At 28.1% G+C, this 13819-nt stretch overlaps 1 protein-coding gene across 5 annotated transcripts in view; it reads left to right on the top strand.

Annotated features, from left to right (window-relative positions):
- The window catches only part of LOC107443766 (glutamate-gated chloride channel), a 181883-nt gene that overhangs the window by 136972 nt on the left and 31092 nt on the right, over positions 1 to 13819 (top strand). For all 5 annotated transcript variants that reach the window (XM_016057734.4, XM_016057732.4, XM_071187492.2 and 2 more), the window contains one exon: positions 269 to 489. In XM_016057734.4, coding sequence (XP_015913220.1) covers positions 269 to 489 — 221 coding nt within the window. The remainder of the gene's footprint in view (positions 1 to 268; positions 490 to 13819) is intronic.

The raw sequence follows: 13819 nt of genomic DNA, 5'->3' as shown, positions 1-13819 counted from the left end.
TTAGATAAAATTACTCCAAGAAACTGAACTGTTAAGATATTACCTGATTAAAAGTTTCATTAGCTTTAAAAATATTTAAATAGAAGAAAAAAAACAGTAGACATATTTTAAGTTCACAAAAACTGGCGCCTATTTCCAAGAAGTGCCAGACGAAAAGGGAAATAAACCAAACAAATCAGGTAATATCTATTTATATACATTTTTTAAGTGAATGAAATTTTTAATCAGGTAAAAAATATTGTTTTAAATTCAAATTTATATACTTTAGGATTACGTAATTCAGCTCTATTTAAAAGAGCATTGGGAGGATCCTCGTTTACGTTATCCTGACCCAGAAGGAATTATACAAAGTATTCCTCTAAGCAGTATCTCTAAAATATGGACTCCCGATCTTTTCTTCAATGAAAGAGAAGGAAAGTTTCATCAAGTTCAAAGATCTAACCGCTTTGCAAGAATCTTCAACAATGGAAAAGTCGTATTTTCTTCACGGTAATTATTTTTTATTTTTACGAATCTTCTAATTGACATTTTACAGTTACCAACATCAGCTGAGATGTCAAAAATTCCTCATCAAACGGATCGAATTACGGTAATCGGTCCGGATCAAATTACGGTAATCTATTTTACCGGGACATGTTACTGAACAAAAATCCAATATACAATAATGTTTTAGTAATAGCAACTGTAAAATCACTGAAACACTCGAATTAAATAAATATTACTGTAAATATTTCGGTTGATGTACCCAAAAAGATGTACTTTACCGTATTTTGATTAAAAATGTTCTACAGTGGGATAAAAATAATGACTGATTTGAAAACTGAGGTTACCTTATTGATTTGCGTTTTTTCGAGAGGAATTTGAAATATATTTCATCTGAATCCTAAATTTATGGTTAGAAAACTATAAAGAAATAAAATATAAAAGTTTTTATTTTATGTTTCATAAAAGTTTATTCGACTTGGTTCAAGACGATTAGGGATTTTTTATTAAATTTAAAATTACATTTTTAAACAATGTGAATACTTTTCTGCCCTATTACTCAGTTTTATAAAATTAGTAGAAATAAAAGAAATGAATAGCTCTTAAAATTGATCTCGTTTATTAATTAAAAACGATTAATAATAATATCACAGAAATGTCTTTCTTTTTTCTGAGAAAGTACGTTTTTGAATGTCATTCTATGTTTTACATTATTGTTTATATACATAAATTTGAGAAATGCATCTTGAGCCATTAAGATTCCATCTTATTACATAAAAATCAAATAAATGAATCAATATTTTACCTATAAGTTATGTTGTGTTCAGCAAAGTTTTAATTTATTATGAATTACATTATATATACATTTTAATATTCATTATAAATTACATTATATATTTTATATTTTTGGTTTCAATAATTGCTTTACACTTGATGAATTATTTCTTATTAATTATTAAAAAAATTTTGCCAACAGATTTTTAACATTAAACTAATACTCTTAAATTCGTTAATGCAATTATACTTTTAATAACTCTTTTAATTTCAAAGTTATTTTAACTTCACTAAACTTGAGGGAATACAAGAACCTATGAAAAGTATTAGCGTCCTTCATAAACTTGGTATTATGTTCGCTGATCTAATAAAAATGATGAAGTTTGGTTCAGGAAAAAATATTCTTTAAAGTTTTAGCGTTAAATTAGCCAAATTTGTAAAATAGCGACGAGAGAATCTTTTGGCCGTCCATGCAACTTTGATGTAATTTGCAGAAATTTCGAGTTACTGACTTTTTAATAAAGATATAAAGGAATTCATAAAAGGTTTCGTCGTCATAAAAGTTGATAAATAACCTCATATTTTCTAACCAGAAGTCTTGTATTCATGATATTACAAGGCATGCTTTTTATCGAGGGAGAAAAATTTTCACCGAACTTTCTTTTATTACAAGTATTTTCATTTAGAATTATTTTTTTAAATAAAAAAAAATATTACGTGCTTGAAAAGAATGAACATAATGTGTTAGTCAATCATTAAATTAGGATTTTGTTTGAAAATGCTTTTTAGAGTTAGGAAACTATGCGATATATTTTTGAATATTTTAATTCAGATACATGCCTCATAGCATAGTAACATGGTAAACATAGCAAACACATTTCAAATTTTAAGTTAATTAAATTTTCAAATCCTGTCATGAATTGATAATTTTTATTACATTCGTATCGAACTAAACGAACATTACAAATAAACTAGCAAAAAATTCAACGTAAGTTAACCTAACATCAAAATTAAACTTTCGACTTCATTAGGGAGTGAACTCCGTACTCAATGAGGTGCTCTAAGTTCGAATTTCAGCGATGGCTGATGGTTGATACGATTTCTGCTCTCGGCTCACACAAACTACAGGCTTATATAAAATATCCTCAGTGGTTGTCGGATCATTGGTTAGAATCCCATGGCGTTGGGCTCAACGTGGGATGTTTTCATGAATTTCCATGCAACGCAAATGCGGATAATTTGGATCCCAAAAGTCCGTCACGAAAACTAGTTTGTCCCGTTGCTTGATCTAATCCTCCCCTTGTCTTCTGAGTTGGGCTCAAATTTACAAGGCTTCGGAGTTGAATATTGATAGTCAAAGACTCTGAATTGGGTAAGCAGTTTAAAATAATATTAAAAAAAAATCAGGTTTTTTACTTTGATTATTATTCATATCTTAGGACGGTATTTTCATTCTCCAGAATTGAACCATAGTTGAGGAAAAAAATCAATAAGATAAAACAGTTTTTACGCAGTTTGAAGTATATAATTTGATGGCCGTCCGACTGTTATAAAAAGCTACAAATTTTTACATAATTTAAAATGTTCTATCCCTAATGAAAAAAATGCGTTATTTATTTACAATTACATGAAATCCAATCAACATATTGTTATTAAATTCCTTATCAGTTTATTTTTTTAAGTTTGTAGAAAAAGCAAATTACATGTTAAGAACTAAAAATCCTTGCAAGGGGTAATATTTTTTTTCCTTTATCGTTCTGCTTCTTTCATATTTTTTACGATTATTTCACACTTAAACATCCCTTTAATGAAAGCTATTCAAGAAAGAAAGTTATACAGTCAATATTTATTTACATATCTTTTTAATTAAGAAAAAAAAATTTACATGCAAATAAGAAAACCAATAATATTGAATAACATATTTATTATTCTTACAAGTAATTTTTATAAACTTTAATTAAAAACTGATATGAATAAAATAAATCTTTGTGACATACTTTAGAAACATTAATATATTTCTTTGGTTTTAAATAAAAGTTAATTTGAAAGTATAACTTAATACTTTGAATTGCAAATTAGTGACAAAAATTTTTTGAATACAGAAAAAAAGATTTAAGATAAAAAAAATTAGTTTCAGCATAAATAAATGACTACTGAGTAAAAATTCTAGTTAAGTTATCGTTCTGCGAGGTAAGGACATTTCTGATAAAAAAAACCCATAATTTTGGTTAATTAAACCAAAATATGCGATATTTAAACCATTCATTTGGTAATTTTTCCTTTCATATGGTAATAATTTACCAGAAAATTTCTGTTATGAAAATTATAGTTCTAAATACCCAACATTAAGTAAAAAAAATACAAAACATAAAAGAAAATTAAGCTAATAAAAGATTTTTATGCCGCCATGCTCGAAGGTATCATATTACCAAATATCATGATAAAATCATGATATTTTATCATGAAGGTAATATCATGGTAATTTTATCATGAAGGTATCATGATAAAATTACCAAATTTTATCACATATTTTAAAACCTTTTTATCTGTAATTTTACCAAAATCATTATCAAAGCATTTTGGTGAAAGTTTTTTCGTATTCCCATGGAGCCAGAAAAAAAAGATGAATTTTACCATATTCCAGTAATTTTGACCATACCTTTCTTCTCAGTCTATGATCTTCAATCAGATGTTGCCGAAAGCAGTTCGATAATATAAAAAATACATAGACTTACTTTAAGTTAACTGAGATTAAGATTTGATATAAATTATGTTTTTTTATCCCTTAAGAGGTTTCTAAACCCTATCTTAGCTAAGAAAGCTAAATTATTTGCTTGTTTATAAGCTGAAATGCCTCCTCAAAAAAGGAAAGTAACGTAATTTCGGAGTTTCATTACTTTTCCAAATAGGTAAGAGGAAAATAAAAAAAAAACCGGTACACCCACACAACGGGAGATTAGAGGAGGGAGAAACTTGCTATCAGAATAAATTGGCCAAATCTGTTCGCAGACGGACCAATTACGTAAAAAGTGGCGTGGCTGTGCCAATTAACCGAAGGATAAAATGATGTCTTTGTAGTCATTCTGTCCAACGCCGTTAAAGAAAAATCAATAAAAGTATCTATTGGAAATGAGAATAAAAGCAGTTTCTGGGTTTCGAAAGACAATACTACCGGACGACTTATTTCCTGTCTTTATATTTCTGGGAGAAAAAGAAGTATTTTCTCAGTGTTTCATTATTTGAACTTACGATTGTTGACAAATCGTTTTTTATCGTAGGGTTGATAGCACAATTTAAAGACGCTAATGGGCTTTTAATAAATAGATAGCTCATGCGGTTTTATTGCTTTCTTTATTGTTAATAAAAAATATTAATTCTAATTGATGGAGGAGAGTAAATGAGTAGTGTCATATGTTGTGAAGTTTGTTGAGAACCTTTTTTCTTATTTTCTTCTTTATTCTTTATCTTTTCTGAACTTAGGCAGTAGAGCATTAAGTTATTTCAAAAGAACTATAAAAAGTATTAAAAAAGAAAGGCTTATAACACTTTGAAATAGCGCATTCTAAGTATAGATGGTATTAAATAATATAGATCGAGACAAACAAGAAATTAAACTTTTTCTGATTTCATTTTAGAGTATAAAAGCAGCATTTGGTTTTAGACTTATCTTTTTGCCTTATATCTAAAAAAGGTTGAAAGTACTTAACTAAAAAAAGTGAATAAATATATTAAACTTCTATTATTTTTTTCCATCTTCCTTATTTTAAATTATGTTTTTTTAAATAAAAAAACAAGCAATGAAATTAATTTAGAAAGGAAATTAATTTTAAAATGTAGCTATTTATTTAAATGCTATGGTAACAATTCCCTGCTTTACAAAACATCAAATTTTATAAAGAATAGGCAACTAAAAGTATTTGCATTTACTTTATATGTGTTTATATGTTGTAATTAAATATTATAATTTTATTGAAAATACTTTTTTAGGTTTTATTAAGGAAAAATGCCACCCTCCCAATAAAGCGACAGTAAAATTATTCAGTAAAATTTTTCCTTTTTAAATAAACATGTATATATATAAACAAAAAGATGGTTTGTTAAAATATGTGCTTTTTAAAATTGATACATTTGATGCGGAAGATGTGTGATGGAAAGAGAGAAAATTGGCGCTTAAGTGCTGCAAAAAATAGATATTCAATTATAGCAAAACTTTCCTCGTTTTTGACGAGACCATTTCCTGGTAAATGCTTTGAACGAATATTTCGTCATAGGGACAAAATAACTAGTTTTTTTAATTTTATTTTATAACCGTCGTTGAGTAACTGACCCAATTTTGAGTTTACGGCTATCAATGTTCAACTCTGCAGCCTTGTAATTTTGAGCTCAATCCAGAAACAAGGGAACTCCTGGATCAAGTATTAGGAAAAAACAGCCTTCGTGGATGACTTTTTGATTAAACTAACCCGCATTTGCGTTACATGGAGAAGAAGACCATGAGAAACTCCCAAGGTTAGCCTGATGGTAACGGGATTCTAACCCATGATCCGTCTACCCCTGAGATTAATTCACTTCAGCACTGTGGTCGGTGCAAGCCGGATGCGGATTCGTATAGACCAGCCATCGTTGGGATTCAAATCCAGTTCACCTCATTAGAAGGTGAATGCTCTATGTCCTGAGCCATCGCTGGTCACGAAATAAATATTGTCACTACTTCGAGAAAACAAATTTCGTCAAAATTAAAGATATATTTCGTCATTCTATTTAAAAAAAAAAAAAAAAAAAAAAAAAAAAACCTATAGTGCATGTATTATGTTTTTAACAATCACTTTAACGTGAACACCATATATACGGCACGGCACAACAAGAACATACAAATAAATTACATCAAAGCCTGAAGAGAGATTTGAACTCCGAAACTTCCTAGTACAAGGCCAACTTCTTGTCGGCGTAATTTGTCAAATTATTTTCATTTGCTTAGTCTATGTTCAATTTTCGTCATTCTAGTTAACAATCTCCCACAACGTACTACGAAGAGGTTTCGAATTAAGAAATCAATTAGGTCATACATTTGAGAGTTCGCGTTTCGTCACGGAATCATGCGATTTGTGACGAAACGCGAACTCTCAAATCACGTGATTTCGTGACGAAATGATTTTCAAAATTAACGAAATACTGCTCAAGGATTACTGAATCTATCAGAAGTGAGAGTTTTATTTCTGAGATTGAGTTTCCAACAGAATACAGGGCTGTCATACCAAACAATATAATCACCTCGGATACTCTCAACATTGTCTATGACTTTGGATTGAATTGCTACACATTTCTATTTTTAAATGCACTTCAGTGGTGTGATAGTTACAGCAATATTTATAGCAAAGCAAATGTAATTAGTGATAGTTTATGCCAATGCTATGTTACGGAAAGAGAGAAAATTGCAGCTTGAGTTTCCCACAGAATATAGTGTTATCATACCAAACAATACAGTCATCTCGGATTCTCTCAACATTGTCTATTACTTTGGACTGAATTGCCACGCGTTTCTATTTTTAAATCAATTTGAGTGTTGTAATAATTACAACAATAAGTATCGCAAAGCAAAAGTAATTATTGTTATAACGATTTCCTGTCGCGCTCTTTGTAATACAATGTGATTTAACGCATATGAAAAACAACTATGAAACGATATTGGTATTATTAAATAGACGACTTTTTTAAAATTTGGTTTCTAAGGAACTATTCGACCAAATTCACTCAAATTTTGTATTTTGCCATGTAAAATTATATTCCTTAGAATGATGTAAAAAATTCTGCACTTTGCAATTCAAAAATTTTTCGACTACCATTAAATAAAATAATAAAAAAAGATAAATATTTACTAAAATTTATTTTTGCATGGAATTTTCTTTGGACAAGCGAATTTTATAGATGTGTGCGAAAACTATTCAATTCTCTTAAAAAGTTCTCGAGATACGCTAATACAACTTATTAAGGGGCCCAATTTTGGATCGCTCTCCTCACCAAACTATGGGGACCATATTTCCCAGATTGAGCCCACCTCCTATATTTTGGTGTTCAGAAATCCGAATCCGTTGAAAAAAATGTTCAGAGAAAGTATTTTTGTGTCTGATTTCGTAACTTTAAATATCGTATGCACTTATCAATTTGTATATATCAGGTCACCCCCTAATACCATTAAAATTGAGTCCTAGAACGTGAAGATTCTATCATTAGGTCAAGAGCTATTCATAGTGGTCCGCTTTTTTTTGTTGACTCATTGTGCAATTAAGTGTAGCCATAATTATCTGTGAAAATTACTTTAGATTTAGCCTTAATGTGTATTACTTTAGTTTCTGGTGATTAAATATGCTATTTCTTTTAATCTAATATGATTTGTATATTTATCTGTGAGTGTAAATATATTAATGCATAGTATTTTTTTAAAAATAACATATTTTAAAATAAAACAAAACAAAATCACTAATAAAACGGTTCATTTTTGAGCCTTAAAGTTTCCCAAATTAAACTTTTTCTTTAGATGTTAGAAGATGCACAAATAATGTTTATATTTATAAAATTATGCCATGAAACTAAACAAATAAAAAAAAATGATTTATTTCGTCTCATTGTTTTTAATGCTTTTTAATGTATCAAGATTTATAAAATAAAAATATAAAATGCAGATTTGTTTACTTTCAAAAATAATAATAAAAATACCTTTCTTTAAACCTTAAGAATTTAAGCTACATGCGGGTCTTTTGATCCGAATAAAATTTCTGTAAGAAATCTTTAACAAACTCTTAAAGTTTCTAAAAGACTTTAATTTTTCAATTTATTTTCTCTTTTGTTCTTTTAAGTATTTCAAGTGAGCTATTGAATTTAATCCATGCCCTCAGACTTCCCAGGTTTTTGTTGAGGAGTTTTGATAAATAATTCTTGCTTCATTGATTTATGCAAAATTATTTTCCTGTTTTAAGGACAGTAGATTTTATAGATAATCGTTTTTTATCATGCATACATTAATTAGTTATGCTCAGGAGAATATTATGTTTGAGAAACAATTAGAAATTCTTGCAGCGATATGCGGTAATTTTTGTCTCGTAAATTCAAAGATTCTTTCTAAGCTTTTTTATTACTTTTTTACAAAATTTTAATAATAAAATGTAAATTCATGTTTTTGTACTTCCACGCATACTTTTGATGCTTGCCATATTTCTGAAACGTGAATTTCGTTTCAATCTGCTTCTGAAATTTTGTGTTTATTATTTTAAATTATGTCTGAGCTGTTCTGTTCATCCTCTTTCAAATCGCATTTGATCTTATATTTTTTATTATTTTAATTCGCATTTAAATTTTAATTGATTATTTTTTCTTGTCAAAAAAATAGGTGATGTGATGGCAATAACAAAATTTCAAATTTTTTGTTTGGATTTTAGATTTTGTTTTATTATTTTTTATTCTTGAATAATTACGACCCTAAAATTTTGCGAAATTATGTCGCTTATTTAGAATCTCTTTTTGTGATTTTTAATTTTTTTATGATTCTTTTTATGATTTTAGTTATTTGCGCTTGAGGATTACAATAATTCAATGCACACAACTATAAAAATAACAGGGGCATAGATTATTGAACTTATTTCGTTAATTTGTAATAACATGGTATATTCCTAACATATGATTCAGCCTTTTAAAATTTTCATTTTTCATAGATTTTTAACCATTACAATGTTCTATTATATTAAATTTAGACACCTAAGATGTGCGTATTAGCAAACACACTAAGACATTTGATAGTGCCGTTAAAAGGTCTTTTAGGTCCAGAGCAATGTACAATTAGACACTTATTAACATATACATATAAATATTAAAACTTGTTTAATTTAGAAAATTTATTTCTTCGATCAAATTTTGGAAAACAAAACCTATGATAAAAAAAAACATTTTACATTACTGATATTACTAAATCACCTTTTAGTTCAAAAACAGTAAACTATCTATAGAAATTTACGGTTAGATGCAACTTATTTAAATATGCATAGAAGTATTAAAACTCATTTGATTTAAAGAGTATATTTCTTTCAACAAACTTTTAAAACAAAGCCTACACCGTTTATATTTTGTTAAATTTTTTGTTTTATTTATATTTTGTTTGTTTATTTACTAAAAATCTATATTTTAATGCACAATAGAACCAACTTATAAATCCATTGCAGAAGCATTTCGTTTAAGAAACAAGCGTATTTTTAGGAATATATTTGCTCCAATTCTCTTCGTAAGTGTAAATTTTTGCGCAATAGCAATAGCTCTGTACTTGAAATCGTATTTAATTTACCTCAACACTAAACATTGGGGTGACCATACATCAACATTTTTTCAGTGTATGATTAAAGTAACATTTTAAATTATTATTACTTGGGGCCTCCCTGGCCGAGCGGGCAAACGCTGCGCAAAGTGTGGATGTAGAGGGTTCGAATCCCACGGTTACCCTATATATATCTTCGTGCTGTCCTTCTTTGTGGTTACCCTATATATATCTTCGTGCTGTCCTTCTTTGTATTGTGCTGCCTGTCCTTCCATTTGACAAAGGTTTATAAGCCTAAATTGAGCCTACAAGCCTGCAAATATGTGTAATTCCAATAAACAATCATTATTTTTAAACTCCTCCTAGCTCAAAAGTTCTAGTGCAAAGTACGATCTAGTTCAATGCACGTGTAGACACAACTTATTAAGATATACATAAAAGCATTAAAACTCTTTTGATTTAAAAAGTTTATTTCTTCAAATTCTTAATGTAAAACCTATGATAAAAATAACATTTTCAATTATTATTATTAAATCGTTTTTAGTTCCAAAGCAGTTAATTCTGAATAGAAACGTATGATTGGACACAACTTATTAAGATGTACATAAAAGCATTAAAACTCTTTTGATTTAAAAAGTTTATTTCTTCAAATTTTTAATGTAAAACCTATGATAAAAATAACATTTTCAATTATTATTATTAAATCGTTTTTAGTTCCACGGCAGTTAATTCTGAATAGAAACGTATGATTGGACACAACTTATTAAGATGTACATAAAAGCATTAAAACTCTTTTGATTTAAAAAGTTTATTTCTTCAAATTTTTAATGTAAAACCTATGATAAAAATAACATTTTCAATTATTATTATTAAATCGTTTTTAGTTCCAAAGCAGTTAATTCTGAGTAGAAACATATGATTGGACACAACTTATTAAGATGTACATAAAAGCATTAAAACTCTTTTGATTTAAAAAGTTTATTTCTTCAAATTTTTAATGTAAAACCTATGATAAAAATAACATTTTCAATTATTATTATTAAATCGTTTTTAGTTCCGCAGCAGTTAATTCTGAATAGAAACGTATGATTGGACACAACTTATTAAGATACATATAAAAGTATTAAAACTCTTTTGATTTAAAAAGTTTATTTCTTCAAATTTTTAATGTAAAACCTATGATAAAAATAACATTTTCAATTATTATTATTAAATCGTTTTTAGTTCCACAGCAGTTAATTCTGAATAGAAACGTATGATTGGACACAACTTATTAAGATATATATAAAAGCATTAAAACTTGTTTGATTTAAGAAGTTCAGTTCCCTCAAAAGAATTTTATTGTAAAAACTTGTGATAAAAAATAACATTTTCAATTATTAATCTTAAATCGGTGAAATCAAAAATGAAAAATTTTTCAAAATATTGAAAAGATCTTTGAAAGTGAAAAAGAAATGTACGAGCGAAATGGGAACTTTTGGAATAAATTCGAACGAAAAGTAGCACGCCCATAGGATATATATTTCTCTTTACCATCGATCTTTGCTTGGGTATTTTCCAAAGACGGCATCTACCGAACAATATGCCATAAGATATCCAGAAAGCCCCCTCTAACTGTGACTGGTCTCAACTATTTATGATATGATACAAATGCAAATTTCATTTTTATTTTCGAAACTTGTGAGCGAGAGTATATACTATATTTTATCTATGTTCTCGAAACCTTCATGAAGTAGAACGCAATCTCTTTCGAGTCAGTGTTCGAGTTTTATCTAAGCAGCTATTCATGTATATTTGTTTTGCTTTATTCGAAAGAAGCAAGGGATTTCATAGAAGCGGATATAAATGTATTTTATTTTAAATTTTAAATCAAGGAGATAATGGATTGCTGAAAAGTGTTTCAGAAATTTAATATGCCTACATTTTTCTATAGATATCGAAGATTCTTTGAGAAATTAAATCTGATTCTTTAAAAAAAATCATGCAATTTCAAATCTTTGTGGCATAAAGTTTCTGAAAACAAATTAGTTCGCAAGGATTTCTTTTAAATGTTTGAAATTCTTAAAATAATAATTATATCTTCATAAATATGCATATTTTATCTTCAACTCTTTCAAATACGGAACTTCATTAGTCAGTCTGAAATTCAGTAGTTAATTAATTCTATTCAATTTTTTAAGGAGAGAAGTAAAAATACATATACTAAAAATAAGAATCGTGTTTTCCTTTCACGCAATTTAGCAACTTTAAAACTACGTATTAAATTTAAATATTTAAAGTGAACAAAATAAATTTTGAAATTTTTTTAATTTCTAAATTTACTGTTTGTGAAACTATAAAAAAATATTTTCTTAAATGAATTAGAATTTCAACAAGATTTTTTATTTTAAAATTAACTATTTGAGACTTATTTTTTTTAACGAATTAAGAAATCATGACTCTTGCACGTAGATCTCTCTACTTACTCTCGTCGTAAAATTTGCAATTTTTCTTTTAAATTTCAAAATTCAAAATTATATAACATCCTTGTTAAAATGTTCTGAAAGAGCAATTATTCAAAGTTCAACAAATTGAAAATTGATTAAATAGTCTCCAAAAACGGCTGCATTATATTTTGTGACTTTTATATAAGCTAGTCTAATAAAATTAACCCTCATCAGATGTGTGAAAAAAAATTAGGTAAATAGAATGTCAGAGTACATTTAACTGAAGTATTACAATGTGAATCTATTGGAGGGGTGGTGGCTCAGGGGATTGAGCGATCACCTCCGAATCCCAGCTGTTGCTTGTTGATACGAATTTTGCTCCCGGCTTGCAAAATATCATAAACTGCAGACGAATCATGTGATAAAATCACCTTGCCATCGAGCGGACCATTCGAGGTTTTTGTGGTTTTCTTCTCTATGTAACGCACATGTTGGTTAGTTCCATCATGAAATCCTCCACGAAGTCTAATTTCTCCCAAAACTTGATCCATGAGATCCCTTGTTTTCAGGATTGGTTTCAAAATTACAAGGCTACGTAGTTGAACATTGTTAGTCGTAAACTCAGAATTGCGTAGGCAGTATAACTCCGGTATTAAAATAAAATAAAAAATTATAAAGTAAAATAAAAAATTATAAAGTAAAATAAAAAATTATGAAGTAAAATAACTATTCCCAGCATGGTCTCAATTCATTGTATAATAACACTCTGAGAGAACAGATTTCCATATAACACTCATTTCGAGCCGAAATTACAACATATATTAAAAAATGTGTATTTTTATAAGTATGTGCAACGTTCTACGTTTAAATAAAGAGCTTCTTACCTATAAACAATTTTGTATAGTATCAATGACACATTAAATCCCACAATTTCGGACGAATAAAATTGTGGATTTTCATATTTGTTGTCGTTACTTATTAATACTGCTCCCATATTACAAAATATATTTTACTCATTTGATTGGACAACAATTGACTAGGGCGAGACTATAGAAAAGTTTATATAGGAAGACAATAGCAAACAGGCAATATCTAAGGCTTTAATTCTAGATATTTCATTCAAAAATATACGAGTGCTTGAAATATAAACTATTCTGATCTACTTATTTTACGTCAGAAATGTAATTTATTTTCCGGTGGATTTATTAGACAGAAAAGAATACAATACAGTTCGAGGACAAAGTTTATATGTTGTTTAAGCTGCTATTACTATAGATTTTTGTGTTTTGGATTTCAGTCATTCATTTAACTATTTTTTTGTAAAATTGTAAAATATATACTTCAACTTAAGAATTATTTAATTAATTTCGAGTTTTGTAGAGAATGAGTATTTTGAGAACTCATTAAAAAAAGAAAGGAAATAGTTTTGAAATTATTGATGCTATTTTTAAAAGTGTAGCTACATTAATGCGATAGTTGCGATAGCCTGGAATTTATTCTAAAGGGTTGTCCAAAGTTGATGCAAGCTTATATATGACAGTTTTCAAATATAACAATTTCGACTAGAAGATAGATTATGGAGAATATCACCCACTCCCCTCACCTCCTTCTCCAACCACTCAACAATACATGGACTTTTTAGACTCCAAAACCGCTGGTGGATTTCATATCATGAGACATATTTAATGAACTGAAAATCTTACACATAATAGTTGATTTTGGAATTGATTTTGCATATGCTGCTGTTGAAGAAATGAAGATATAAGATCGGGAGTGATAGCTCAAATGTCAGTTGTACTAACTAACAGGTTTAATATTTCTTGCGTTTTTTAATTAG

Source organism: Parasteatoda tepidariorum, chromosome 11 (genome assembly GCF_982258835.1).
Source record: "Parasteatoda tepidariorum strain Cologne lab strain chromosome 11, Ptep-v5.0, whole genome shotgun sequence".
NCBI classification, from domain to species: Eukaryota; Metazoa; Arthropoda; class Arachnida; order Araneae; family Theridiidae; genus Parasteatoda; species Parasteatoda tepidariorum.
The sequence above is the reverse complement of the archived record's forward strand: the minus strand, read 5'-3'. Positions and strand labels throughout refer to the sequence as shown.